The following is a 27,732-nucleotide window of genomic DNA, read 5'->3' on the forward strand; positions in this document are numbered from 1 at the left end:
GAGAGGTGAGACCGGAGGCAGGTCCCTTCCCCGCTCTGCACCTTCGGGTCCCCTCCGCGCTGCTGCGGCGCAGCGTTAACCTGGGGGCTCGCGCCCGGTCCCAGAATCTCCTGGACGCCGGCTTGGGGTCCTGGGGTGTCGCCGCACCTGGCGCGCTGGCCTTGGCCTTGCCGGGCCCCCTGTGCGTAAGGGGGACCACCCCAGCCGGCCCCTGCCATCGAAGAGGGGGGCGAGGCCATGGCGGACCCTCTGTCCTGCCCCCTGCAGGCCCTCCGGTCCTTTCACCAGCGCTGGGCCAGGTGCTGGGGCGGGTACCCAGGTGGACAGGCGGGGAGATGGCGAATGCGACCAAGAGCAGCTCTTTGCTTCTCTCTGCCTCTGTTTCTCATCTTAACATTAAGAAGAAGAAAAAAAAACACACCCCACTTCGTAGGGGGCTGATTCGTCTCGCGCCCACTCCAAGAGGCAGGGGTCAGTATGGTGCTTCCCATTGTCCACATGGGGATGTGGAGAGGGTTCAGTTCTGCCAGTGTCTCCACAAAGCGCAGGCCTCCCCCATATACACCGAATGAATGAATGAATGAATGAATGAATGAATGACTCTAGTCTCCAGTGTCTATAACGTGAAGACTTTGGGCTCATAGGGTCCGCTCCCCTTTGCATCTTCTCTTCACTCAGCGACTGGGATCAGCTTATAAAAAGGGAGGAGGTGGGAGAAGAGGGGGGAGGATTTACATTTTAAGGAGGATCAGGTCCTGTTGCTGAGACGAAGGGCTGACAGACTAATTTCAGGTATTAGTGGGCTAAGACAGGAAGGGGGGTGAGCTCTCTGCAACACCCCCTCAGGGTGCTTGCGTCCTGGCCAATGACAGCCTTCTCCCCCCCCCACCCCCAACACTCCTCGGATCCAGCCCTGATGACCCTGGTCTATTAAAAGACTGTTACAGATTTTGAGAAAAAGAAAATAAATGAGCAGAGGGATGAAATGAAATCACCTTCATCCCCTCACCAGGGACCACTGATGCTGAGGTATGTCGCAGCTTCCATACCACCTTGTAACTGGGTTTAGTCTACCTTTATTTTGTTGTTCAAATCATCTTCTGTTACCATATATTTGGCTCCCTTTACTCAGTTCACTTTCCCATGTCAAACTTCCCGTTGTTATTCTGTTGAGAACTTTGTAGCTATATTTGCTGATGCATCCTTTCCTGCTTCCTTAGGGAGCATTCCTCGAAATAGACTCCATGGCACAATCCCGCCTGCATCAGTGCCCCCTCACACTTTCTGCCAAGCTGCCCTCTAAGTCACCAGGGCTCCGAAGGCGGCCGGTTCTCCACCCTCTCCCACCCTCCTGCTGGGCACGAGGTGTAAAGAGGCTTGTCTCTGCCTCCTGGGACGGTGGCCTCTCCCAGGTAGGGTGACTCTGCTGGGCCCAGAGCCCCTCTCCATGTGTCCCACAAAGAAGCAGAGTCCAGTCCCCTCACCCCACAGACTGAGGTCCCACCTCCAGCTCCTCCCACATCCACGCTTCCTCCCCAGCTCAGTCTGGTTCATGGTCAGCCAGCAACCAGAGATGCCCACCTCCACCAGGGCCATCCATGCCAGGCACTCAGGGCTCTCTGCATATGAACACAGCCTGGGGGTGGCGGGCAACAGGGAGCAAAGGCACAGACAGACCACAGCTGGCTGGCTGAGCCCTGGGAGGTGGCCAGTTATCCAGCTGACCCCCCCCCCCCCCGCCCAGGTACCCAGCCATGTGCCGGGCAAGGGGGTGTGGACATGGAGCAGCCCAGCTTCCAGGCTGCCCTCCCTGGGCCTGGGGTCTCCCTCCGTAGCAGAGCACTTGCCTCTTGTCTCCTCAGCTCACCACCCCCCAGGCCTGTGTCACCAAAAATTGTCCATTGATCCAAGCTTAAAATAACCCCTGGCATCTGCAGTGAGCCCCGCAGGGCGGGCAGGAGACTGTCTCTGAGCCTGAAGGGCACCTGCCCCACCCCCCAGCTGCCGCTTGCGTGTGCGGGAGTCTGTGTGCGCATGAAATTGAGTGAGGGTGCCTGTCCGGGGCTGGTGTGGCTACGGTTGCCTTCCCTGCACCAGGCACATATGTACACATGCGTGTCAGCGTGGATGCACCTGCGAAAACATGTTCTTTCCTCGCTGCTGAGCCCTCCCTCAGAGCCCAGGTGTGGCTCAGGGAAAGCCTTGCTGGCCCTCAATGTCCCCACTTTAGATGGGGGTGGCCCCTCTGCCCAGCCCTGGGCCAGGGGGTTTGGCGTTTCCTAGAGAGAAACCCGAGACCCAGGAAGGGGAAGTGGCTGCTGTGACTGGCACAGAGCCAGGGAGGGGGGGTCTGGCCTGGAACCTGCACGGTGAGCCCCGACCGGCCTTCTGGCCGGTTCAGTAGGAGCAGAGGGAGAAGCTGGGGGACCCCAGCCACAGCACGTTCCTACACCCTGACCGCACGCCCACACCTGACCAAACCTCTGACCCATGCCCGAGGCACCCCGGCTCCTGCGAGCCAACTCCTTCATTTTGGAGCCAGAATAGCACCCATTGCAACTTCTGCTTGCATAGAGCCGTGCGGCCTGTCTAGGCCTGTTTTCCCATCTGCAAGACGGGCTGCTCGCACCTCCCGGGCAGGGCACAGGGAGAAGCCAGCGGGTCGGTGACTGAGAAGCACGCAGATACAGGCGGCGGGTGGGGCCCTCACCGCTGGGCTGGGCAGCCGGTGACTGCCACCGGGGGGCCATCCACGGCCTCAAAGCCTCGCTCCCGCCCGCTTTGCGTCTATTTCCTGGCTGGTGGGGGCGGGGATTGCAGGCAGAGGCCCTGGGCTCGCTGCTCGCGCAGATGGGTGCCAGGCTGGAGGGGGTCCGGAGGGGAGGGCCCTGCGCTCCTTTGTCTCCCAGAGAGGCAGCTGGTGACTCAGGCTCCAGCTGCCGGTGGGAGGAGGGGGTGCTGGGCTCCTGAGGCCTGAGCGAGCGGGGATCGGATGGGGCACTGGGAGCTGGGGCGCAGCCTCCTGCCCCAATTCCCCAAGCGCCCTCTCCCCAGCTCCACCCCCGCCCCCCCCTACACCCGCGTGCTGCAGCCCTCACAGCTAATCCGTCGGCCTGGAGCACCCCGTTAGTCTCCCCTCAGGACCCTCCAAAGGCCGCAGTGAACGTGCAGGGCCGGAGCTGGCCTCCCCCAAGACCAAGGGCGGGAGCAGAGCCAGAGGGGACCGGGCGGGGCCCCACGCGCGTCCATCGGGACAGCCCGCCCCGCCTGCGGGGTCCTGGGGCCCAACTGCGCGGTCAGCTCCGAGCCCAGAACGCGGGGAGACGTCCTGCGCCCGCGCAAACCCCCCGCCCCACAGTCCGGGCCATGCGCTGCGTCCGGGGCCCTTGGCGCGTGGGGAGAGGACCCCCGTGAGCGCGGAGGCCAGGTCTGGAGAAGGTCCGGTTGGCACGTTCCCGAGGCTCCCGGGGTCCCTCCCTTTTCCTCCGGCCCCGCCCCTTTCCTGCAAGTCCGGGGTCTCCGAGCCCCGCCCCCCTGGCCCGCCCCCAGCCGAGCCTCTAGCCCGGCCCTTCCCTTTGGGAACCGAGGCGGGTCCGCGCCTAGCGGTTGGCAGTCGGGGTGCCGCTGGGCTGACCGCCGGAACCTCCCCGGATCCGCCTGGACGTCGGGGCTGGACCCCAGATCCTCTGCAGCTCAAAGGAGCGGAGATGCTCCGAGACCCTCTGGGCGCTGGGCCCCCGCGGCGTTCCCGCAGCCTCCCCACCTTCGAGCCCGGGCAGAGCTGGGGCTGCCTGGCTCCCCGCACTCTCCGTGACCCGGGCAGGACCTGGCGGCTGGGAAGGGGCACAGATTGGGGAGAAGTCAGATTTCAGCTCCAATTTGGCCAGAGTCGCCCCCGCAGAGCAAATAGGAGCTCATTCCGCCCAGAGGAATGCGAGGGGCCTGGGCCCCAGGAAAGCAAGGGGGAGGCACCCCGTGGTGGGCTGGAGGGGCGCTCCGGTGCCCTGAGCCGGGCTGTCCCCGCGGGCCTGGGGCTCCGGCCTGGGGCTCACCCCTCCAGCTGCTCCCCTGCTCCTGCTCCCTCGCCCCCAAACCTCAGCACAGCCCCCTGGGGACAGAATCCAGCCGGAAAACTGCCTCAGGATTCAGGGCAGGCCTCCTACTCATCAGCACTCCCTGGAGGCCAGCTTCGTCTCCCCCCTGCGTGGGACACTCCCCGGGCCTGTGGGATCGCCCTGTGCTGTCCCTGTGCCCTGCCCTGCCTCTCCCATCAGACAGGGACCCAATGGCCAGGCCTGGGCTGACCTCCCAGCACCCGAGTGGCCCAGGCACCAGCAGGCGTGTGAGTGACGGGGTGGTAACTGCTGAGCCGGAGCCCAGACCAGCTCCGAGAAACCCACTTCCCGGAGGGGATGCTGAAGGCGGGGGGCGCTGGGCAGGGGGCGCCTGTGCCCTGGGGAAGGGAGGAGGGGGAGGCAAGCCTAGGTGAGGACCCTACTTGCCACTTGACCTCTTTAATTTTGGGGGGAAATTTTTTTTATTGATTTCAGAGAGGGAGAGAAACATCAGTGATGAGAGAGAATCATTGGTCGGCTGCCCTCCTGCACACCCCACTCTGGGATCGAGCCCGCAACCGGGCGTAGGGCCGGACTGGGAATCCACCGGGAATGGACCGCGACCTCCGGGTTTGTAAGTCGATGCTCAGCCGCTGAGCCACGCCTGCCCGACTAACCTCTTTCCGTCTTGAACAGCGGGTGGCCCTCGGGCTCCGTTCTGAAGATGGGGAGACAGGCCCAGAGAGATGGCACCAGCTTCTGACGGCAAGGGCCTGGCAGGGCCATCCTGGCGGAGACAGGGAGGGAGGGGTCAGGTTCCTCCTCCGGCCGTGCCAGCTGGGCCTCCCCGCCCCCACCCGGAGCCAGGCTGCAGCGCAGGAAGTGAAAGGCGCCTGCAGGAAGCCAGGAGGAACCGAGACTTCAGCCGCCCCACCCAGACCCTCCTTCAGGAGAAACTGGCCAGGCCGGGGGGCAGAGGGGCGGGGGGCTGCCTCCTCTGTCCCCACCCCAACAAGCAGCTCTTCCAGGCTCTTTGGACCCCTCTTACTGCAGGAGACCAGCTGGAGAGAGAAATCTCTGAGTTAGGGATGAAAGGAGTAGAACCTGGGCCAGTCCCTGACGCCGGCCCCTCACTGAGGGCACCTGTGTCCGTGGCCCCTCACTGAGGGCACCTGTGTCCGTGGCCTTCTCGATGGAGCCGGGGCAGGGCCCGAGCCTGGTCTCGCCCAGCTCCACCACTGCTCACTGTATCTCGGGCCGGACCCCTTGACCTCTCCCGGCCTCTCTTTTCCTGTCAGCAAAACGTGCCATCTAATCCCCGTTTATGGACATGAATTGGTCCCGATGTGCAGAAAAGCAATTCAGCCAACAGGAGCCTTTAAAAAGCTCAAGGCCGCGCCAGCCGGCGTGGCTCCGTGGTTGAGCATCAACCAATGAACCAGGAGGTCACAGTTCGATTCCCGGTCGGGACACATGCCCAGGGTTCAGGCTCCATCCCCAGTAGGGGGCGTGCAGGAGGCAGTCAATCTATGATTCTCTCATCATGGATGTTTCTATCCCTCTCTCCCCATTCCTCTCTCTGAAATCAATAAAAACATTTAAAAATAAATAAATGGGAAAGTCGACGCCTTTGGCTGCAACAACTCTTCTTCTGGGACTCAGAGACTTAGGCAAAGACTTATGTACAAGAAGGTGCTACCGCCGACCAGCCGGGTGGCTCAGGGTCCCAGGTGTGATTCCAGTGAAGGGCCCAGAGTACGCCAGAGGGTCAAGGCCTGCTCGCCACACCTATGCGTACAGGCAAGGACACAGCAGTGAGTATTGCTGTACTAAAGGCCCCCTTTTCCCTACGCATGCGCGGGGGCAGGGACTCACCTTTAGGTAACCTGCTTATGTTACTGTGGCACTGGTGGCAGTAATTGGCACGAGGCCTCTTTAGTGTGAGCCTGCGTGTGTGTGCGCACACATGTATAAGGTGTCACGACAGTCAGTTGTGGCTGCTTTGCTCCTAATAAACCTATTGTCATTCGCGCGTTCTTCCAATTTCCTGCCCGCAGAGGGGCCAAGTCCTGGCTGAGAACTTGTCCCCAACAGGCCCGTACCTCATTTGAAGGTTCCTGGTAGGGGCATGTGTGGGAGGCAACCAATCTATGTGTCTCTCTCATATCGATGTTTCTCTCTCTCTGTCTCTCCCTCTCCCTCCCACTGCTCTAAAGAAATCAGTGGAAAAATATCCTCAGGTGAGGATTAACAAGACAAAAAAAAGGTGCTACTGCCTCAGTTACAATATACGGTAGTCTCCCGTTATCCGTGGGAGAATGGGTCCAAGACCCCCAGTGGATGCCTGAAACCACTGATAGTACTGAACCCCATATATACTATGTTTTTTCCTATACATACACGCCTACAACAAATTTTAATTTGTAAATCAGGCACAGGAAGAGATTAGCACAGTAACGAATAACACAGAACAATGGTAACAATGCGCTGTAATACAGTTATGTGACTGTAGCCACTCAGGGGTCTCCGCAGTCTGTATGGGCTCAATGCTTTCCGGCACAATACGTTCCCTGGGTCAGAACCTGTGTTGTGTTCACGCCTCCCCCTCGCAAATGCCATGACTTTTCCATCCTAATTCAGCACTTACCACTCACGGTGGCTGCAACCTCTGCAGTCTGAGGCGCAACAGCAACTAGCACGGATTTCTTTTTCCTCCTTCACAATTTCATGGGCAGATTTGTTCTTACTGTAGACCTTAGCAACTTCAGCACAGTTCCTCTCTTTCCAAAGTAAGGAGGGAACTTTTTTTTTAAATATATTTTTATTGATTTTTCACAGAGAGGAAGGGAGAGAGATAGAGAGAGTTAGAAACATCGATGAGAGAGAAACATCGATCAGCTGCCTCCTGCACATCCCCCACTGGGGATGTGCCTGCAACCCAGGTACATGCCCTTGACCGGAATCGAACCCGGGACCTCTCAGTCCGCAGGCCGACGCTCTATCCACTGAGCCAAACCGGTTTCGGCAAGGAGGGAACTTTGACTTTTTCACTTAAAGGAAACACTTGTGGCTTCTGTTTGGCTTCTGTGGGTTGCCAGCATCACTGCCCTGGTGTTTGGGGGGCCATTGTTACGTAGAATTAGGGGGACTTGAACACCAGCCCTCAAGGCGGAGATGGCGAAGTGACCCAGGGCAGGGAGCGCGGCCGGGGAGCGGCCGGAGGGACGATTCCGTCCCAGGCAGGTCGGAGCAGGCCAGCGCCGGAGTTCATCACGCCACTCACAACAGCGCGCAATTTAAAACGCACAAATTGTTTATTTTTGGAATCTTCCGTTTAATATCCTTGGACCCTGGGTAACCAAAAAGTAAAACTGCGGACAAGGGGGACCCACTGTGAAAACTGAAATGAGCCCAATGCTCCAGTGGCCGACTTTCCGACATCTGTAAGGTTTTCATCTTGTTTAGGAAGCGCTTAAAGACAGAGGAAACTCACAGTCTGGCAGTCAAGATATGAACTCGTGTGTTCAGGATGACTGCAAGTACGTAGGAAATCCACCACGCGGCCTGGTGCTGCTGGATTATGGCTATTTTTCTGTAGACTCCATCCTGGCTTGCTGTCTCAAACTTTCCGAAACAGCTACAAAATGCATGCCTTGATGTTTAAAATTAAAAACATCTGCTTGAAGCAAACACAACCCCCCCCCCTCCACCAGGTGCTATAATAAAGACCAAATGAGGTCACCTTCCAAGGCTCCTTAGAAAGCAATGCCGAGAACAGAGGGCCAGGGACTGGAGGCCCTGGAGTTAGGGACTCTCTGGCGAGCTGGGGAGACTCGCCCCCTCCTTGCCCACCTCTCCCCCGGCTCTGCTCCTGGTTCTTCCCTAGTGAACTTCCCTGTTATCTGCTGGGCGACAATGGCAAGTATCCTTCTCTGGGGCTCCGTTTCCTCATCTGTGAAATGGGGGGGGGGGGGGCTGGGGGCTGGGCAGGCAGGAGGATTCTCCAAGGTTCCAGTCCTTCTCCTCTGAGGGTCACAGGCCAAAGAGAACTTTGTATCCAGCCCCCCACCCCCACCCCCATTTTTCTGCAAAGGAAACTGAGACCGAAGAGGAAGCTGCATATTAGCCAGAGGTTCGGCCAGGACACCGTGGGGCCTGAGGTTTGCATGTCTAGGCCCCAGAGGCGTTTCAACCACTTGTTTCCCCTCCAGGGCCGGCTGGGGCTCCGGTGGAAAAGGTGGGTTGGGGGATGGGGTGGCCTGAATCAGCTCAGATGGAGGAGAGTGGACGACTGGGGCCATGCAGGGCCTGCCCCTCACCCTGCTGCCTACTGCGTGCCGCCTGCCCCCACCCCAGCCACCTGGCTCCTTGAGGTGCGCTGGGGGAGGGAGTGGCTAGGAAGAGACCTAGATGTGAGTGTCCAGGTCCTGGGGGGCGGGGGGAACGACTGGCTGCTGATCGTCTCCTGAGCTGGGAAAGGAGTCGACTGAAGGACGGGTATTTGCCGGGCAATTCTGATGTCAAGTCAGGAAGAGGTGAGCCGACAGCATCAATACAGGGAACAGAGGTGGCCAAGGTCCTACGGGGGGACAAAATGGTACCCAGGCCCCCTCTCCTGACTCCCAGTCCAGAGCTCCTTCCGAGGACGCGTCCCAGGGTGGAGTCCTGGTCAGAAGGGCGGAGCCTGGGTAGCAGGGCGGGCAGGGCAGGCTGAGTGAGCACCGTGTGCTCCTGAGGTGGGAGCGATGGTCTCAGCCCCCGGCCCCGCGAAGTGGCCCCACTGTCAGAGGAGCAAGTCCACCGGGATGGTGGGGGCCCAGGGGCTGGCACAGACAGGCCAGGAGACCCAGCGCTGGCCCAGGACTTGGGGAGGGCAGGCCACGGAGAAAAGGGCTTCAGAGACATCAGGTCCCGCTGGCTCAGGCCACAGGCCCATGAAGAAGCCTCCTGCAGGCCCTGAGCCCTGCCCTGGGTCCGGCTGAGTGAGCTCTGGAGGCAGCTGGGACCCAGGTGGTGTCTGAGGGAGACGCCCGCTCACTGCGCCTCCAGCGAGAGTGCAGTCAGCCCCAGGGGCCTGGGCTCCAGCGTGAGCCGGGGCTTTGGGAGCTGGCCGTGGAGTGAATGGCATCACAGGTCCCAGCAGCCGGGTCCACGCTCAGGGTTGACCCGGGTACAGGCCCCTGAGAGTCAGCACAATCCAGGCTGTTCGTCAAGTCATCGTGTATTAAATCCCAAAGCAAACCCATCCACTGGCGCGGGCAGCGCGGCAGCCGTGTGCCCGGGTTTGAAAGCAGGGCAGCTCTGAGAGGGAGTGTTAAATTCTAAACCAGCTACCACGGCTGCATCCTCCCACGGGGTCCTTTTCCGAGACTCGCTCTGTGTGGCGGTGGCTTCCCCGCTCTGAGCGGCCACTCAGTCACAGCCGCGAGGCCCCCAAGCGCCGATGCGCGTCCCGCGGTGCCGCTGGGCCCACAGTGTCTGCGGTTCTGCAGGCTTCGCTGGGAGCGGCCCGGTTCCCAGACAGGGGGCAGGTGGACGCCGGATGAAGAGCCGAATTCAACCTCCAGCCCCGCGGCCGATGGCCCACGGGAGGGCCGGGGCCACGCCTGCCCCTTCCGTCGCTACTGCTGCTCAGGGCCGGCCGTCTTGGTGGTCACCAGCTCGGTGGAGCCCAGCTCCGTGGCTGGCACCGGGACGCTGTGGGCAGGGGGCGTGGTGGCTGGGTTTTCTCCGGGTGGAGGCCAGACGGGCGCGGTGGCATCAAGGGGCCCAGAGGAGAGGATGATGACGTTGTCCAGGGGCTCTGGGGGGGATGCAGGGTCAGGAATGGCCCGGCTGTCCCGGACCTCCCTGCAGGCCAGCCCTCCCGGGGAAGTGGAGGAAGGCTCCCTGTGGGTGCCGGGGGGACGCGATGGGCCCTCAGGACAGGAAGTGCTGAGCGGGCAGCCAAGTGGGGGTGCTGACGGGGAGGGAGGAAGTATGGCAGCCAGTCTGCCCCCCCAGGGGCCAGGACAGACCCTCTCGCTGGGCTCCCCGCCTGCGACTTCCTCACGGGGGTCTGGGCCACAGCTGTCCCCCCCTGGGACTGGGCTCGGCCTGAGACCCTCAGAGCAGCTCCTCCCCCCAGTTGGTACCCCCTGCCCCCCGCCCCCCAGCCCTCCCCCCCTCCCCCTCCCCCATCCTCTCCGGCTGGGCAGTGCCCTTGGCCCCTGGCGCAGAACTCACCGTCCAACTCCGTGTCCGGGGCCTTGGGGAGCGCGGGGGGCGCGGGCCGGCGCAGCCGCCGCCAGCCCAGCGCGGCCACCAGCGCCAGGGCCAGCGCCAGGCCCAGCAGCGCGGGGGCGCCCAGCAGCAGCGCGGGCAGCGGGAGCGCCTCGGCCCCGGCCCCCGCGCCCCCCGCCTCCTGCGGCTGCACCGCCGTCCCGGGCGCCCGGCTGCTCGGCTCGGCCGCTAGAGGGGGGGCCGGGGAGGGGGGGAAGGGGACGGAGAGCGGGGAGGGGCGGGCAGGGAGGAGGCGGGGGTCGGAGGGAGGCGAGGCTGGACGGGAGGGAGGGGGGGCGGGGAGGGGGAGGGGGGCGCAGAGGGGGGGAGAGGGACGGTGAGGGCCACGCGTGCCGCTGGTCCCCACCCAGGCCCCGGCCCGCGACCCCCAGCTCGCCGCCCCCCCTCCGGCCTGGGACGAGGGGTGCGGTGCCTGGGCTCCGGGTCCCCGGTCCTGCCACCCCCCCCCCAGCCACCCCGCCGTCCCCGAGGCCACCCGCGAGCAGAGCAGCCGTCGCGGGGTCGCTCCTACCCGGCCGGGGCTCCGGGGTGCGGAAGAGCCTGCAGGCCACGCAGCCGCGGACCAGCGGGTCGAAGCACTGGGTGTCCGCGCACTGCGTGGGCGCCGGCCCGCTGCGGCCCCGCCGGCCCCGCGCGCGCCCCATGCTGCCCGCCGCGCGCCCCGCTGGCACTGAGCCGCCTGGGCTGCCCGCAGGGAGGAAACGGGGGCCGCCAATCACGCCCGGCCCCGCCCTCCCGCCTGCTGGGGGGGGGGGGGGACCACTCCAGCCGGGCCCCAGGGCCCTGCACCCCAGGCCGTGCTACCTGTGGTTCCTCCATCCAAGCACTCAACCATCACCCGGTTGGTGCCCACTGGCCCGGCCTCTGCGGGGCTGGGGCGAGGGCCCTGCGGCCAGTACACGGGCTCCCAAGGCCGGCTGATGGCCACGGGCACCCTCCAGCAGCAGCTCCCCACCTGCCTCCTCCTCCGGGGAGCCCTCCTGCCTTTCCCAGGCAGAGCCGGCTCAGGTCAGCAATCGCCGCCCGAGGGCCCACATGGGCTGTGCCCCCAGGGGACGTCCACGCTGCCCTGTGGTGGGCACCGGTGCTGGTCACCACCACGCGGGTGCAGGAGGGCTTAGTGGAGATGAAGAGGCGTTTGCTGGATGGAGGGGGGCTGCTTAGAGAAGCTTGATAGAGAAGTGGCCCCGGGTGTGCAAAGGCCTCAAGGCCCAAACGTGAAGGCCAGGGAGTGCTAGGGAGGCCCGGCCGGGGCCTGGCCGGGGTTCAGGAGCCCCCTCTGGCAGAAGGCAGGGGAGCTCACACATTGTGCTACAAGGAGCGGAGGGCACAGGGGGTCAGGGGCCGCCAAGGGCCCAGCGAGAGCTCTGCCTCCAGACCCTAAGCAGGAGGGACGCTCAGGTCAACAGATGGACAAGCAGACGGAGACCCAGGAGGCCCCCCCGCCCCCCCAACTGCTTTTTCCCAGGACTGTGTGCGGGGCTGCTCACCTCGCTGTCTCATGGAGGTCCCTCAGGTCTGTCTTTCTTTTCCCGTGTTTGGGTTCCCCACCTCATCTCTCACCCCTTCTCTCAGACTGAGACACACACACACACACACACACACACACACAGAGGCACGCGCACCCCCCTCAGCATCCTTCACTTCTGCTGCCCCTCCGTGGGGCAGGGGCTGGCAGAGACCCTCAGCGTGGAGCGCAGCTTAGTGCCTCATGGGGGGCCACACCAGCCCCCTCAGCACCCAGGGCTGGGGGGCCCAGAGGAAGGAGGAACTGTCCAGGGACAGGGAGCCAGCTTGGGCACAGGAGTGGTTCTCTAGCAGATACGGGGGGCAGGGGACCTTCCAGGCAGAGGGACTAGAGGGGCAAAGGCCTGGAGTGGTGCAGGGGGCACTCTCGGGGGACAGGCCTGGCCCCTGCCTCAGGGGATGCTGGGGAGTGGGCATGGAGGGAAGGGGCCTGAGGCTGCGGCCACAGGCGCCCAGGCTGGGAGGAGCCCCAGGAGGTGTCTGGGTGGAGGGACAGGTCCTCTGAGTTGTGCTTAGAAGGGACGGTGTCTCTGGCTGCTGTGGAGTTGGGGGCTGGACAGGTGAGGAGCCTGGCGCCAAGGTCCAGGGCCGGGAGCCATGTCCCGTCCTTTAGGAGGAAGGAATGATGCTGGGGAGGAAGGGGAGCAAGACTGGCCCCGGGTTCTGTCTCGGGGGCCTCTAGGACTCACGCAGAACCCCAAGTGGGCCAGCTTTGAGGAGCCCTGGTCCACTGCCTCCCCAGCCCCTGCCCACGGGCCAGCAACTCCGTGGCAGGAAGGTGTAGGTGGTGGAGCAGCTGCGAAGGAGAAGTGGGTGTGGGGTGGTGGGTGTGGGTGTGGGTGTGGGTGTGTGATGAGGGGGTGGAGGAGCCAGGAGCCTGCACAGGAACCCAGGCAGGGAAACCCTCCTATAGGGCAGAGGAGTGGGGGTGAGGGGAGAAGACTGGGCCCCCATCCCCACCCCCTGACCCCCTGGTGTTATTACCTGTCACCCTCAGGCCTGCAGAGCCCTCACTTAAACCCCGTACCAGACCCTGGGGCAGGGCGGGCGGAGGCCGATCCTGGGAGAAGGTGGGCCAGGTCTGCGGTCCCTCGTATGAGCCACCTCTGACTCCCAGGCAGAGAGCAGAGGAGGGGGCGGCCCTCAGGGGCCCCCAGCCCGAGCGGGAGAGTTGGCCCGGGCAGCCCTGCGGGGGGAGCAGGGGCACTCATTGGACACCGATGTCTCCTGGGTGCCTCCCTTTGCCCACACAGGGCAGGTGCCAAGGACAAAGCGGGCAACCCCGAAAGGCCTGTGGGATTCGCGTCAGTGGCCTGTGCCGGTGCCTGGCCCGACCACCCCTCTCACTGTGTCTCCGAAATGGGGAAGCGGGGGGGGGGGGAGGGAGCGGCCGGGGGGGGGGGCGCTGGAGACAGAACTTCTTACAGCTCGGACGCTTCGCAGTTAAAAAGAGAAATTTCACTGTCAGGCCACGGTGGTGAGTGGCCGGTCGCCCCTCCATGGAGTCTTCCTTTTCGTAGCAATAAGTTTGTTCATTGCTTCATTCCAGGCTTCAGCTTCACTTGTTGGTTGTGAGATGTGACCGAGAGAGGAGTTCAAGTTTCTAAAGTTGATGTGGTTCTTGCAAATTTTCCTTGTTCTTTTAATAGTTTTGACTTTAAATAACGAGGTCATCACCTCACTGCATTCTTGGGTAGAAAACCAGGGACTTGGTTGCCGAAAAGCCCTTCACACCGAATCTGTCTCAGAGTTTTCTCGAGTTTTCATTCGCTGATGAAGTTTTGTGTGTGTGTGAACTTTTTTAAAAGGATGATTCATTTGAGATCCGTCAGGGAGAAGGGAGTCTCCCTTGGTCTTTGTCCCCAAATTCCCCTCAAAGCGCCCTCCCAGGGCCTCTGGCCCGGCGCTGTAATGAGGTCCGTCTTTTCAGGTGGGAAATGGGGCTCCCAGGCAGCGGGGTGACCCAGCACCGATGAGGGGCCCCCGGCTGGGGTCTGTGCTCAGCCAGCTGTGAAGCATGGCCTGTGCCCTTCGTGCCTGGGGACAGGGTGAGGAAGTGAGGACGCGCAGGGCCTGTCGGACAAGCGCGGTGTTGTGGGGGGGCAGTCCCTCAGGGCAGAGAGGCCCAGCCCCCCAGGTCTGGATATGAAAGTGCCGAGACCCGGATACACTGTGTACTTGGCTAAAAATAAGTTTTGTATGTGATTCTGTGAGTAATACCTGAACACATTCTCATGGAAAAACCCTCCAACAGCAAGGAGCCTGAGTAAGAAAGGGCATTCCCCTGAGCCCCCCCAACCCCTACCCCCCCGTGCCCCCGGGGGAGCCTCTTCTCACGCCAAGGCCTTTCCCCCAGCCTGGTGTTGTGCGTGTAAACTCCCGGGCCCCTGCAGGCTCGGGCCCTGTGGGGGTGCAGGGCAGACTCCCCGTGCAGGCAACTCCACTCACTTCCCAAATACTGAGACCTACTACGCTCAGGCGCTGCTCCAGGTGCTGGGGACAGAGCACGGAACCACAGAGACAAAACCCAAACAGTGAAGCCCTTTAGTCGGTGAGAAGAACCTGGGAGCAAAGTTCAGGAGGAGCCCTAACCGGTTTGGCTCAGTGGATGGAGCGTCGGCCTGCGGACTGAAAGGTCCCAGGTTCGATTCCGGTCAAGGGCATGTACCTTGGCTGCGGGCACATCCCCAGTGGGAGGTGTGCAGGAGGCAGCTGATCGATGTTTCTCTCTCATCGATGTTTCTAAATCTCTATCCCTTTCCCTTCCTCTCTGTAAAAAAACAATAAAATATATTAAAAAAAAAAGTTCAGGAGGGAAGGGGTGCCAGGCAGTCAGGGAGGGCCTGGCGAGACCGTGGAACAGAAATGAGGGTGACCCTGAGGACACCTGGGGTGGAGCGCGAGGCCCGGGGGTCACACAGTTCACAGGAGAATGGAACCGCCCTCACCGGCCTGGCCCTGTGCCCGCACCCCTGTGGGGAGGCGGCATTAGATTCTACTTTACAAAGAGGAAAGCAAGCTCAGAAGGGTAAGGGATGAGCCAGGCAGCCCTGGGGCCCTGAACTCCCCCAGCACCCCTCACCCCACACACATCTGTGGGGTCCTCTCCCTCTCACCAGAGGACAGCCCTGGAGGGGCCTGCGGCCGAGCATGGTAGAGGGGAGCCAAGTGCTGGGGAACCCCCCTGGCCTTGGCTTTGCAGGGTCATCATCAGTCAAACCAGGCAAGTACCAGGTGTTAGCGACACCCCCTCCCTCTCCCCCCTCCCCCCCCCCTCCAAGCATTTGGCTTTAGCCCCAAGGAAGGCTGCCTCCCATCAGGTCAGGGGCACTGGGGACTGCCCATCCACTGTCCCTCCCAGAGCCGGTCCTCAGAGGCCCCCAGTCCATAGGGTCACACTTTGGAGGGACTCAGATTTGGGGTGTGCAGGGCCTCGCCTCCCGCACCCCTTGGGTCTGCAAGTGTCTGAACAAAGTCCTTTCACAATGACTCACTGCCTGCCCGCTAGGGCCCCAGGGGAGGCTGAGGGAAGGGGGTGACGCCAGTGGGCACCGTGGACAGGGTCCCCCCTCCCGCCCGGAGTCCTGCCAGGTAGGCCTGGCCCAGCACAGACTGTGGGGATGGGGTGAACGTCGGGGGGCTTCAGCTCTGAACCCCCAGCTCCCCTCGCCCACCACAGCCCTGGGCACAACCAGCCAATCCTCGGGCCACTGTCTGCGGACAGACAGACAGGGGACAGCGCGGGGGACAGGTGTCAGCCTCGGGTTCCCTGAGCCTCACGAGAACCTCGAGGCTGTGGGGTTCAGGGACAGGAAGTGGCTGCCACCAGGTGACACTGCAGGTCGGCCAGACCCCGAGTGAGACCAAGGCCAGGCCTTTCCCGCTGCATCACCTCCCCTGCGGCGCCGCCTGCCCTCCTCTGCCCGGGGCGAGGCGGGGGGGACAGGTGCCCCCTCCTCACCAGGAGGCCCTGCCGCCTTAGCGGGTGGAAGTGCTGCCAGCGGGGCCGGAATCCTTGGGCCTGGGCCGCTCCCACACAGACGTGAGTCCTGGGACAGGCCCAGGGGCTGCCCACAGCCCGGTGGCCCAGGTGACAAAAGAACTGTGACCTGCAGGAGGGGGCTCAGCTCCACGGGAGGCGAGGTGGCCGCTGAGTCCCAGCCCCGCAGGTGCTGGCAGCAGACACAGCATCATGTGCCCCCAGCACTTGGCCGGCTTCCAGGTCCTCGGCTGAGATGCCACTTCTCTCGTTATAGGGCACCAGGTGGCAAAGAAAACGTGGCCCGGGACTGGCGAGAGAAGTGTGCCCGCGCTGGCGGGGGAGGTGGGGAGACGGGGGCTTCCCTGGTCTCCACCCGCCTGGCTCTCCTGGCACGGGCTCCTTCCCTGCTGGCCTCTCCTGCAGTCCTGTCCTGAGGGGCAGACCCCCACACGGGGGAGCCACGGTTAGACCCCCACCTCCCCCCGACGGCCGCCTTCCCAGGCACAGGCCCGTCTCCACTTCTGTTCCCAGTTCAGGGCCTGCCGAGCAGACGCCCAGGCCTTTGTTCACCCGTTAGCCAAGTAAGAAAGCCACTGGAGCCAGGTGGTGTGGCTCAGTGGCTGAGCTTCGACCTGTGAACCAGGAGGTCACGGTCAGGGCACATGCGGGTGGCGGGCTCGATCCCCAGTGTGGGGCGTGCAGGACGCATCGGAGAGAGACATGATTCTCTCTCATCATTGATGCTTCTATCTCCCTCTCCCTTCCTCTCTGAAATCAACACAAATACATTAAAAACTATTAAAAACTATATTAAAAAGAAAACTGGAGGAAAAGCAGAGGGCTGCGGCCAAGGTGGGCTCTGCCGCCGACGGCTCTGAGGCGGCGGACACCCTCTGATCGCACGTCTCGGTTTCGCTGTGAAATGGGGAACAGCGAGCTCGCAGGCCTGCTGGGAGGAGACGGGCGACTGAGAACAGCTGGCGGAGCGTGACGTGCCCGCCGATGTCCGGGACAGCGGGCCGCAGCCGGAAGTCTCCGCAGCTGAGGAGCTCGGCGGGGCAGGAGGCTGCCTGACACAGGCAGGTGTGTGTGCAACCTGAGCGCAGGGCGGGCGCGGGCTGGTCTGGAAGAAAGCCACGGCGAGGGGCAGGCAGGCCCCACCCTCCCAAGTTCCAGGTTGGCCCCTCGGTGAAGACTGCGCGCTGGCTGGGAGGCTGATGCCAGAGCTGGCCCTGCGGTGCCGGCCCTGCCCGGGCATCGAGCAGGAGCCGTCCTGACGCCCGAGGATGGAGGGCAGGTCCTGGCGCAGGAGGGTGGGGGTGTGGAGGTGCTGTCTCGCTCCAAGGAGCCTTGACCTGCTCTCCCAGCAGACCTCCCCCCACCCCCCAGGTCCTGCGGCCAACAGGGTTTCTGACTCCAGCCCCGCACGTCCCCAGGTTCTACTCGGACCCCAGGGAGAAGGCGTGCAGTGGGCACGCACAGCCTCTCGCTGCCAACCCAGACCCAGCTCCTCACTCCCCTCGCGCCCTGAGGACTCCCATGTGCAGTCCCGGGTTTGCACCAGGGTGTGAACTTAGCTCTGGGTGAATTCAAATACCAGTCACCATTCATCCTGCTTCCCTGGGCCCGTGCGAGGCATTAACGGTTTGTCATCCGCACACGAGCAAGCACAGGGCACACCAGCTCGGGCCCTTCACCGCTGTCATTCATTCAGTCCCCACAGCGCGACCAGGAGAACAAGCTCGTTCACCCGGGGAAACTGAGGCTCCAAGGATAGCAAGGCCCGTTGTGGGGTCAGGCCAGGGTCCCTCCCACCCTGCGCGTGAGTGTTCTGAGTCAGTTCATCTGCAAAATCAAAGCGGTGGATGAGACCAATGAATTTCTAGCTGTTTTTGGTCACAGACTCTTTGTTCAAATGAAGTCTTGAGTGGAAATGGACCGCGTCTGAGGGGAAGAGACAGGCTCCGCTGGAGAGGGCATGGGCGTGGGCTGCTCCGCCCTTGGGGCTCCCCCCAGCCCTCCTGCGCGAGCACAGAGTTAGGGTCCTGTGGGGAAGTGACCCCTGGCCCAGGCCCTCACAGGTCCTCCAGGCAGGGGTTCTCTGAGCTCCTCATCAGGGACAGCAGGTTCAGGGCCGAGACGCCGGGCACGTGGCCAGCACAGATCTGCAGCATGCGGACCAGGCGCTGCGCCATGGTGACTCGAAAGCCTTCCACCTGCGGGGAGAGCGGAGAGCAGGGTCAGAGCGGCCACACAGGCTGCCTGAAGGGGCTGGGTCGGAGATGTGGGGACAGCTCAGTGCACCATGGCCCATCACGGCCATGACCCTGTCCACGGCCATGACCCTGTCCACAGCACACCTCTCCAAGCAGCTTCCACCATCTCAGCTTCCGAGTCCCTCCAGCACCCTCCGGGGACCCCAGAGACGACGAGCCCTTGTCTGTGCATGTACGTGTTGGTCCAGCTCACTCCATTCTGAGGGGAGGGCCAATGCCTGGCGCATCTGTGCTCTCAGGGACCAGCACCGGGCCCCTGGGCAGGGCCAGAACATCATTTCACTGGGCGCAGCCCACGCCTCGCTGAGTGGGTTTCCTCATGTGTAAAATGGGGCGATAATTCTTGCCACGCAAAGGCCTCAAACTACGGCAAAGCCCAAACTTGATTCTGCAGAGGCGTGTGCCCCGAAAGCCCACACGGGTAGGAGGGGTGCAGACTGTCCGCACTGGGGCTCCCTCCGAGGGAAGCCAGGTCTGAGTTCTCAGTGGTCTGCGGCTGGACACAGCCAGCGGCCCGCAGACCTCTCAGTTCTCAGGCGCAGGGTAGCCCAGGGCTGGCTGGCCTGCCACCTACTGGCCACACACAGAACGGCACCACCCACCACAAGGTTAGCACCCACCGGCACCTGCCATTTCTTTTGGCAACAGTCACAGATTCTGCTAAAACTCACGACGGCTCTTGCCTACCCCCATGATGCTCAATTTCACATAGAGGTTAGTAAAGTAAAATACGTAATTTTTTCTTGCCCAAGTCCACAGATCCCCTGAGTTTTACTCTCAGATCAGAGGGGGTCCACGGGCTCCAGAAGAACCCCTGATCCCCGATATTTGGGGATCATCCAAGCAGCCCCTTGAGTGCTGACTGCCCATTCCCTGCGCCGGGACCAGGCCTCACCTCCAGGTCACAGAAGAGCAGGGGGCTCCGGTAGGCTCGGGCCAGCTTCAGCACGCTGTTCCGGTGGACGCTGCAGTGGCTGTCCCGCCCGGCTGCAAAGAAGCCCAGAGTGCTAGCTGTGAGCGCCACCTGCCGGCGGCCACTGAGGAGGCCTGGGCAAAGCAGCCCACTGCCCCGTCCCTGGGCCCGTCCCTGACTGATCAGGGGTGACAATCCTGCCACCTTCTCCACTGGGCGGACGAGATCATCAAGTTAGCAGGGCAGGCGGAAAGGGCTCTGAAACATGGTTTCCTCATCTATAAAGTGAGGATGGCAGCAGCCCCACCGAGTCACTATAGAGACTCGGTGAATCGATACATGAGTGACCTGGCACTCATTTATTCACCAATGCCTTTTATTTTCATTAAAAAAAATTTTTTAATTGAGTTTTTTAGAGAGGGGGAAGGAACAGGGAGAGAGAAAGAGAAACATTGATGTGAAAGCAAAACATCCATCGGCTGCCTCCCGCACACCCCCCACTGGGGATCGAGCCCACAACCTGGAATGGAACCTGGTGCAGGGGATGACGCAACCAACTGAGCCACACTGGCCAGGGCTGCCAATGCCTTTGAAAACAAGCTGTGCCAGGCCCTCCCCAAAAGGGGCTCACAGGTCAGCTCAGACACACCATCCGTGCGTGATGGGGGCCCTCAGGGCCCGGACTACAGGCTGGTCGGGGAGGCCTTCCCCAGGACGCGGAAGAGGCGTTAGCGAGACAGACAAGAAGCGTCTCTGAGAAGCGGCCTGGCTCAGGAGTATGAGTATCGAGGTCTGAATCTCAGCTGCCCCACTCTCTAGCTGTGGGGCCCTGGGCAGGCTGCGTCACCTCTGACCAGTCTCCTCAGCTACAAAGGAGAGAGGACACCCGCCTCGAAGGGCTGCTTGTGACGATCAGTGACACAGAAACGCGCTCAGAGCGGCGTCGGGCGGTGGGTGCTCAGTGGAGGCTCGCGGACACTGTCCCGCCGTTAGCCACAGCGCGGGGACAGCAGGACTTGCTCAGAGCTGCCGGTGAGCCAGAGCGGAGGGTGCCGGGAGGCGAGGCGGCGGAAAGGCAGAGGCCATGCTGCCGGCCACGCGGCGCCTTCACCGGGGTTGGGTTTTACTCTAAAACCACTCGGCAACGCCAAGCGATGAGCCACCTGCTCAGATGTGCTCTCAGAAGGACCGACAGCAGGTCGGATGCCGAGGCCGGTCCTTCCCACCAGCCCGGCGCCAGCAGGGAGGTGCCCGGCACACTGCCCCTGGCCGGCGAGGGCGCACTTACCGCCGGTGACCAGGAAGCCCACCTTCCCCAGGAAGAAGGTGGCGTCCACGTGGCGCAGGGACTCCTCCACGTTCTGCAGGCTGGGCGGCCAGGCCCGGGCGAGAAAACAAACCTTACAACAGAGAAGGCCGTGCCCTCCTTGCCCCCCCACCCCCCGCTCCGCCCCTCATCCCATCCCAGAGCGGCCAGAGCCTGAGGGGGGACGGGACTCTGCCCAGAGTATTGGAACACTTTGTCCTTTCATTGTTTCAAACTACTTTTAATTACACCTCAGGCTGCTGTCCCCCAGGAGGGAGAGGACAGACCTTCCTCTGCGCTCCACAGGCCGGCTGCAGTCCTGTCCCCAGGGTTGCCAGCTCCACAGGGGGGCCAGGCCGGGCCACTCCTGCTGCCACTGCCATGCCCCACACTAGACTGGGCTCTGACCTCGCACAGGCCTTAAAAGTCTTTCTTCTAAACACACTATTGGTTCTACATGAACTCTTCACCTGAACACGGTGCTCACTCCCATCTTTACCTGGCTAAGGCTGTCCCATCTATCAGGTGTCACCGCCACCAGAAAGTCTACCCTGACTAAGTCCTGAGCGTCACAGGTCTGGTGTGGGCTCTCACAAGTGTCCGAAAGCCCCGCCTCCTCCTGCAATGGCTAGGAGCACACTGAGGTCAGGGTCCATTTCCTTCATCTCTGTGCCTGCTGTCAGGGCCAGAGTAGACCTCAGAGCGCATTAGCTAAATGACAGGTGGCACTGCTAGGATTTATCAGTGTCTTTCAAACATCTTGCACTGGCCACGGCTCCCCCTCCTCACCATCTAGGCCAGTGATGGCGAACCTTTTGAGCTCGGCGTGGCAGCATTTTGAAAAACCCTAACTTAATTCTGGTGCCGTGTCACATATAGACACTTTTTGATCTTTGCAACCATAGTAAAACAAAGATTTATATTTTTGATATTTATTTTATATATTTAAATGCCATTTAACAAAGAAAAATCAACCAAAAAAATGAGTTCGCGTGTCACCTCTGACACGCGTGTCATAGGCTCGCCATCACTGGTCTAGGTTAACCCCAGGCAGTCTCTCCCTGCCTCCTCTCCTTCCCATCGTGATGTCACTGTCCCTAAGCCAGGGAGGGCCACCTGAGCCCCGACAGCCCCATCGTCTGGCTCTCACCTGTATTTGCTGTGAAGGTTGACCACGAACACAATCAGGTCAATTCGGGGGCGATTCACATCGGAGGGCAGAGGGAGGGAATGTGCCAAGTGGCTGGAAAACAAGAAACTGCAGGACTAAAGATCCCTGCGCCCACATTCCCGTGACCATCACATGCAGCCAGAGGCGCCTCACCTCTTCACCTGAGGCCCTCCTAGGCAAGACTCCGCTGACGAGCAGAGGGGCGGGGCGGGGCAGGGCTGGTCCCACCCAGATGACTTCCTTCCGACTCCTCTGGCAGAAAGGAGTTCTGTGTAGTAGCCACCTCGGTAAGAGGGAGCTTTGGGTAGAAGACGGCATGGGGCCAGCAAGCTACACTGCACGCTGGGAGGGAGGCCAGGCTCCGAGGCGGGTGCTGAACTGTGAAGATTAGGGGCTGGGACTGAACTCCTTTGGAGTGTGACAGAAGCGGGTTCAAATCTCAGTTCTGCAATGACCAGCTGTGTGACCTTGCATAAATCACCTCATCGTTCTCCTGGACTTGGTCCCTGGTGGTCAGATACCCACCTGAAGGTTTTTCTGGAACCCTCGATTTCTGCCCATTTCTATGTATTCCTATTACCCAGCTCCTCCCATCGCCTACCTTATAACTCAGGAAACATCAAAAAGGACTGCCCAGCTGGTCTGGCTCAGTGGTCACCTGAGCGTGGTCACCTGAACCAGGAAGTCACAGTTCAATTTCTGGTCAGGGCACACACCTGGGTGGCGGGCTTGACCCCCAGTAGGGGGCATGTAGGAGGCAGCCAATTGATGATTCTCCCTCATCATTGATATTTCTCTCTCTCTCTCCCTCTCCTTTCCTCTCTGAAATCAATAAAAATATATTTAAAAAACAAACAAAAACACCACAAAGTCCAGTTACCTAGAAATTACCACTAGTTAACTTTAGAGCATTTTTCTAAACATGTACACAACATACTATACACATTCAGACACTAGAATAGATATAATCGAAAAGTAGGATAATAGTATTAATTTAATTTGCATTTAATGAAAGCAAAATAACTAAAGCAGAACTGAAAAAAATACATGAACTTAGATAAGTTTTTTTTATTTTTTAAATACCTCCTGCACGCCCCCTACTGGGGATGTGCCCACAGCCAAGATACAGGCCCTTCACCGGAATCGAGCCTGGGACCCTTGAGTCCGCAGGCCGACGCTCTATCCACTGAGCCAAACCAGTTAGGGCAATAAGTTATTTTTTAATCACAAAGGTTGTTTCCTGAAAGAACTGAATTAAGAAAAAAATTAATAACTTGTTATCATTTGAAACTGTTTCAATTTTATCTATATTGGCTTGAGTCTCCATTATGAGACATGAGAGCTACTAGTATATATGTTTACATTTTGCTCTAGCTATGACCTTGGACCTAGGCTGACTAAGCGGCCACTCTGGAACCCTACTGGTCGCCATGGAAGAGACAAAGCCTTCTGAGGAGGGTCTCACTGTCAACTAAATAGCTCACCAATAAAGAGACGATCATTTTTCTGCTCTTAACTCATTGGCCAGAACTAGTCACATGGCTCCACACAGCCACAAAAGGTCAAAAAGTGCAATTCCGAAACCTGCCATAGGCTCCAAACGCAGAAGCTGGAAATATCTGGCAACGGAATGAGCGGATGATCACGTGGGTGATTGCCTTTCCTGCGAAAAGTCTGAAGAATCATTTACCCTTTAAGTTCAACAATTTAACTTGACACAAATGCTGTGTCTGTTTTTCCTGGAATAAGATATATCTTCCCTTTTTAAAAATTCTTTTGTATTATATTCCCTTTTTAATGGAAAAATTAAACTCTTCGCTCATTTCAGAGGAGCTTTCTTCCATTACATCTTCGAACACTTCTGCTGTGGTTTTCTCAAATCTGTCCTCTTTGTAGGCAATGAAGTGCTCAACTGCACCTATTCTGATCCTTGCTGTTCCTATTTGTTAGATCACGTGTGGCATTATTTTTGGTCCTTTTTTGCCCTTAGCTCAGCAACCTCCCTTTTCTCTCATTCTGTTGTTTTATTATTTGGTCTTTGAATGACTCTTAAAAACTCAGGTTCTTATTAAACTTCCCAATCCACAAAATACTCAAAAAAAGCTTTCTTCTTTTCCCAGAGTGGGTTCTTCATCAGATTTCTGCATGTCAGGTGAATCCTTACCCTTTTTGGCAAGGGTTTCCATGACACTTCTTTTTTTAAAATATATTTTTATTGATTTCAGAGAGGAAAGGAGAGGGAGAGAGAGAAACAGCAATGATGAGAGAGAATCATTGATTGGCTGCCTCCTGCAGGCCCCCCACTGGGGATGGAGCCCGCAACCCTGGCATGTGCCCTTGACCGGAATCGAACCCGGGACCCTTCAGTCTGCAGGCCGACGCTCTATCCACTGAGCCAAACCGGCCAGGGCTCCATGACACTCCTTTCCACCTTGCTCAATGCAGGCAATGTTGTCCACATTTTCCATTTACCCTGATGCCAATGAAATGAATTCTTCTTAAAAATCCTTTCCTATTTCTAAGCTATGGCTTTGGGATTGTTGGTTGTGTTTGACGTTCTGGGGCCCGAGAGACTGGCAAGATGGGTAAAGCACAGATATTTAGAAGAAAAAGATTATGTTCCCGCATCAGAGATCATTAAAGTGCAGTAGCAGGTTTGTTCTGCCTGGCAAGGGCCATTTCCAGTTCCCATGGAGGAAATGCCTTCCGATCTGGGTCATTCCCCTTCAGCATGGACCTGGAGCTTACCTTCCCATCAGGGCAAACGACACCCCCAGACCTAGTCGCCTGACTTCCTCAGCAGCTATTCCTACTTCCCATCAGTGAGCAGAAGGAAAACAAGGCATACTTCCTTGGTCACTTTTTCTCCAGATTTGGAGGGCACATCTACACTGCTCAGGACACTGGGAGTCACCAGTGCACGAAGGTCAGTCCCTGCCCTCAAGGTACTGGCCTTGGGGTCCAGGGCCTGGTCGACTGGAAACAAGGAAACGAACAGTGACAAGGAAATGTCTACGGTGACAAGTGTCAGAGAAAGAGAACAAGTGATGGAGGATACCTTAGACCGGCTCTACCAGAGGCCGGCGAGGTCTTCGAGGCTGACCGCGCAGCTAGGGATGGTGAAGGGGCTGGCCCACCGGCTCCACCTGCGCCCGCCCTCCCGCCCGGGCCCGAGTTCAGGCCCCAGCCGAGCGATCGGACCCCACCCCCCCCGCCCCCGGCCTCGGCTACTTACACCCGCAGCGTGGAGGCGCAGTCCTCCTTGAGCATCGAGTCGGCCAGCGGCTGCAGAAGAGCATCCTCCTTGCCCACCAGCTGCCCAGAGAGAGAAGGCGGCTGCTGTCCCTCTGCAGAACATGGGGATCCGGGCACCGACCGAAGGCGGCCACGACCCCCAGGATTCTGGCTCCTGCGCTCAGGGCGCCGTTTACCGAGAGAAGACTCCACCGGGCACGGGTTGAGCGCCTGCGGTCTACACCCTCCCCGGTCCTTCCCGCTCAGCACTCGCTACCTCCCGGACCCTCCCGCTGACCGCCGGGCCGCTCCGGGAGGCCAGACTCAGACTCAGACACAGCAAGTCCCTGCCCGGCTCGGAACTCGGCCTTCGGGCCAGAAACCAATCAGAAACCGGGAAGAAAGCCCGCCGCGCACCTATTGGTGGGGGCGTCCTTCCGCCTCAGAGAGCGGCTGTTCCGATTGGGTCAGAATGTGGCTGTCCCGCCCACCGCCTCTTCCGGAACAGCGCGCGCCCGCCCCCTGAGGAGCGCCGAGAGCGGGGCAGCGGGAGCACAGCCCGGGAGGGGAGCCCCGCCAGGGAAGCGCGGCTGCGGGCGCCTACCAAGATGGTGGCCGCGTTCAGGCCTGGCAGCTGGTCCTGCGGCCGCAACACCGACATCCCAGTCGCTGGCCGAACCGCCGCTCAGGTCGTGCGCGCCTTCCTTTCAAACCCCGCTGTGGCCCCGCCCTAGTGCTTCCCGAGGGGCACGTGACCCCCCGTGGGCGGGGTTTCCCGTCGCCGAGCCCTTTAAAGGAACCGCTGCCTCCTTTTCTGAGGGTGTTCCAGCCCTGGCCCCCACTCGGAAGGTGCAGTCTATGGGGCAGGCCTTCTGTTTCACGCCTCGGAGAAAGGTGTGCAGTGATTCAGTCGTCCATTTATGCTCATTCACCAGCCTCGCAGCTGCTCAGAACAAAACCCTGGGGTTATTCGGGGCTCAACCCACAACCGGTCCCTAAGCAAGCCCGCGGGTTCTGATCTTAAAATGGACCCAGAAGGTGACCACGTCTCACCGCCTCGCCTTCTGCCTCCACCACCACCAGGACAAGCCACTGCCGTCGCCTACGGGGACTTCTCACAGCCTTCTCGCTGGCTCCCCGTTTGCAGCCTGGTCCCCAGGGCTCCAGGCTGTTCCTCACACAGCAATCGGAGTCCTGCTTGTACCGCAGAAATCAGAATGGGCCGCATCGCATCTCTGATCAGAACCCACCAGTACTTCCCATCTCACAGTACTTCCCATGGCGTTGAGGCTCTGCGTGCTCTGGCCCCCGACCTCCTCTCCTGCTCCTCTCCCTGACCTCATCCTCGGCTCCTCTCCGTCCGGCATCCCCTCCAGCCACCGGGGCCACTAGGCTGCGTGTCAAATATTCAGGGTACCCTCCTACCGCAGGACCTTTGCCCCTGTGGTCCCCTCTGGCTGAAACGCTCTTCTCTCAAGGAGTCACCTTGCTTGTTTCCTCACTTAGTCATGTTTCCGCTGCAGTGTCACCTTGTCAGAGGGGTCTTTCTTAATTACCTCTCCTCTCTCTACTAGCAGGTCCCACGCCCTGGCCGGGTAGCCGAGTTGGTTAGAGCATCTTCTGAATCAGCCAAGGTTGTGGGTTTGACCCCTGGTCAGGGCACATACAAGAGTCAACCAATGAATGCCCGCATAAGTGGGACACAAACATTTCTCACTCGCTCCCTCTCTCTTCCTTTCTCTCTCTCTCAAATCAATTATAACTAAATAAACAAAATGGCAAGCAAGCCCCTCCAGACTCCCTATCTACCCTTTTCTGCTCTATTTTCTCCATAGCTCTAATCCCCACTTATACATCATCAAAAACCGTGCAGCCTCTGGGATTTTACCGTACTTACAGACTAATAAACGGTTCACTACTGTTTGGTAATAGGGTTACCATTTCGCAGATGCTGGCAGGAGCCACGCGGCTCCTCGGTGAGAGACAAAGGGCTTTATTACTCGGTGAAAGCAGCAGCTACGGCTTTGTGTTTGTGTGCGTCCCCCATGTCCTGCAGCCCCCACCAGGGACCCGTCACGGATGCCCGGGCACCTGTGGATGGCATTACAGGATCTGAGGTTCGCTGCTTTTATAGTGAGTGGGAGGCCTGCTCTTTCCTCCGGGGGAGATGTTACCTCGTTCCTCAAGGTTGCCGGCTGCAAACACAGCCTGAGAAATGGCCTGAGCAAAGAGCTTCAGGGTCTTGCTTTTCTGGCAGGCTGAGGGATGCTCAGGGCCCGTGGCAGATGGCTTCTCCCAACAGTTATATAAGCACTTGCTCCTTATCTTTGCAATGAAAGCACAAGAGGGCAGAGACTGTGCCAGTTTGTATGCCCAGCACTTTAAAAAGTGTCTGGTAAGAAAAGAAAAAAATAAAGAAAAAAATAATAAATAAAATAAAAAGTGGTACAAAAAAAATAGAAACAAAAGAAAAAAAAGTGTCTGTACAGCCCTGGCCAGTGTGCTCAGTGGTTACAGCACTGAAAGGTCACTGGTTCGATTCCTGGTCAAGGGCACGTACCTGGGTTGCAGGTTTGATCCCTGGCCCCAGTTGGGGCTTGTTCGGTAGTCAACCAATGGATGTGTCTCTCTCACATCAATGTTTCTCTTTCTCCTGTCTCTCTTCCCCTCCCTCCCTTTTTTCTACTCTCTCTGAAAAGCAGTGGGGGGCGGGGGGAGTGTCTGAGGCATGGTAGTTGTTCAATAAGTATTTGTTGAATAAATGGATTGATTTATATTCAATGCCCCACCCTAAGAACACGGATGAATCAGACATTATTGATCAACTCAATGTACTGGGAAGTCAGACCGAGACCTCCCAGTCTGCTCATTGCTGTGCCACCTGGGAGAGCAGATGCACCCTCTCTGTGTAACCTAAATTCTTCTCACTGCAAATGAAAGAGCTGGCGGTTAATGGCTTCATGGAACCCCTGCCCCAGCACAGACG

The 27,732-nt window shown here is 59.9% G+C and overlaps 2 protein-coding genes across 4 annotated transcripts; both read right to left on the reverse strand.

Moving 5' to 3' along the window:
• Positions 1 to 7,353: 7,353 nt before the first annotated feature.
• TNFRSF13C (TNF receptor superfamily member 13C) lies at positions 7,354 to 10,981 on the reverse strand (the record flags this gene model as incomplete). The annotated part of the gene is made up of 3 exons (XM_081115309.1): positions 7,354 to 9,858; positions 10,281 to 10,505; positions 10,849 to 10,981. 3 exons carry the CDS (start codon positions 10,979 to 10,981, stop codon positions 9,677 to 9,679), a joined length of 540 nt encoding a protein of 179 aa, XP_080971435.1. The 3' UTR covers positions 7,354 to 9,676.
• Positions 10,982 to 16,639: 5,658 nt separating this feature from the next.
• On the reverse strand, positions 16,640 to 25,488 carry CENPM (centromere protein M). 3 transcript variants are annotated; one of them, XM_081084593.1, is made up of 6 exons: positions 25,351 to 25,488; positions 24,748 to 24,827; positions 21,492 to 21,584; positions 20,324 to 20,403; positions 19,018 to 19,109; positions 16,640 to 18,062 (listed from the first exon to the last, which is right to left on the reverse strand). In XM_081084593.1, the coding sequence occupies exons 1-6, from the start codon at positions 25,405 to 25,407 to the stop codon at positions 17,922 to 17,924; spliced, it is 543 nt and encodes a 180-aa protein (XP_080940719.1). In that variant the 5' UTR covers positions 25,408 to 25,488; the 3' UTR covers positions 16,640 to 17,921. The 3 variants fall into 3 exon arrangements, with proteins under 3 accessions (XP_080940719.1, XP_080940720.1, XP_080940721.1); XM_081084594.1 differs by lacking the exon at positions 25,351 to 25,488 and adding an exon at positions 24,944 to 25,118; XM_081084595.1 differs by lacking the exon at positions 25,351 to 25,488 and adding an exon at positions 25,024 to 25,081.
• Between the last annotated feature and the right edge of the window lie 2,244 nt (positions 25,489 to 27,732).

Source organism: Myotis nattereri (genome assembly GCF_964212035.1).
Source record: "Myotis nattereri genome assembly, chromosome: 2".
Classification (NCBI taxonomy): domain Eukaryota; kingdom Metazoa; phylum Chordata; class Mammalia; order Chiroptera; family Vespertilionidae; genus Myotis; species Myotis nattereri.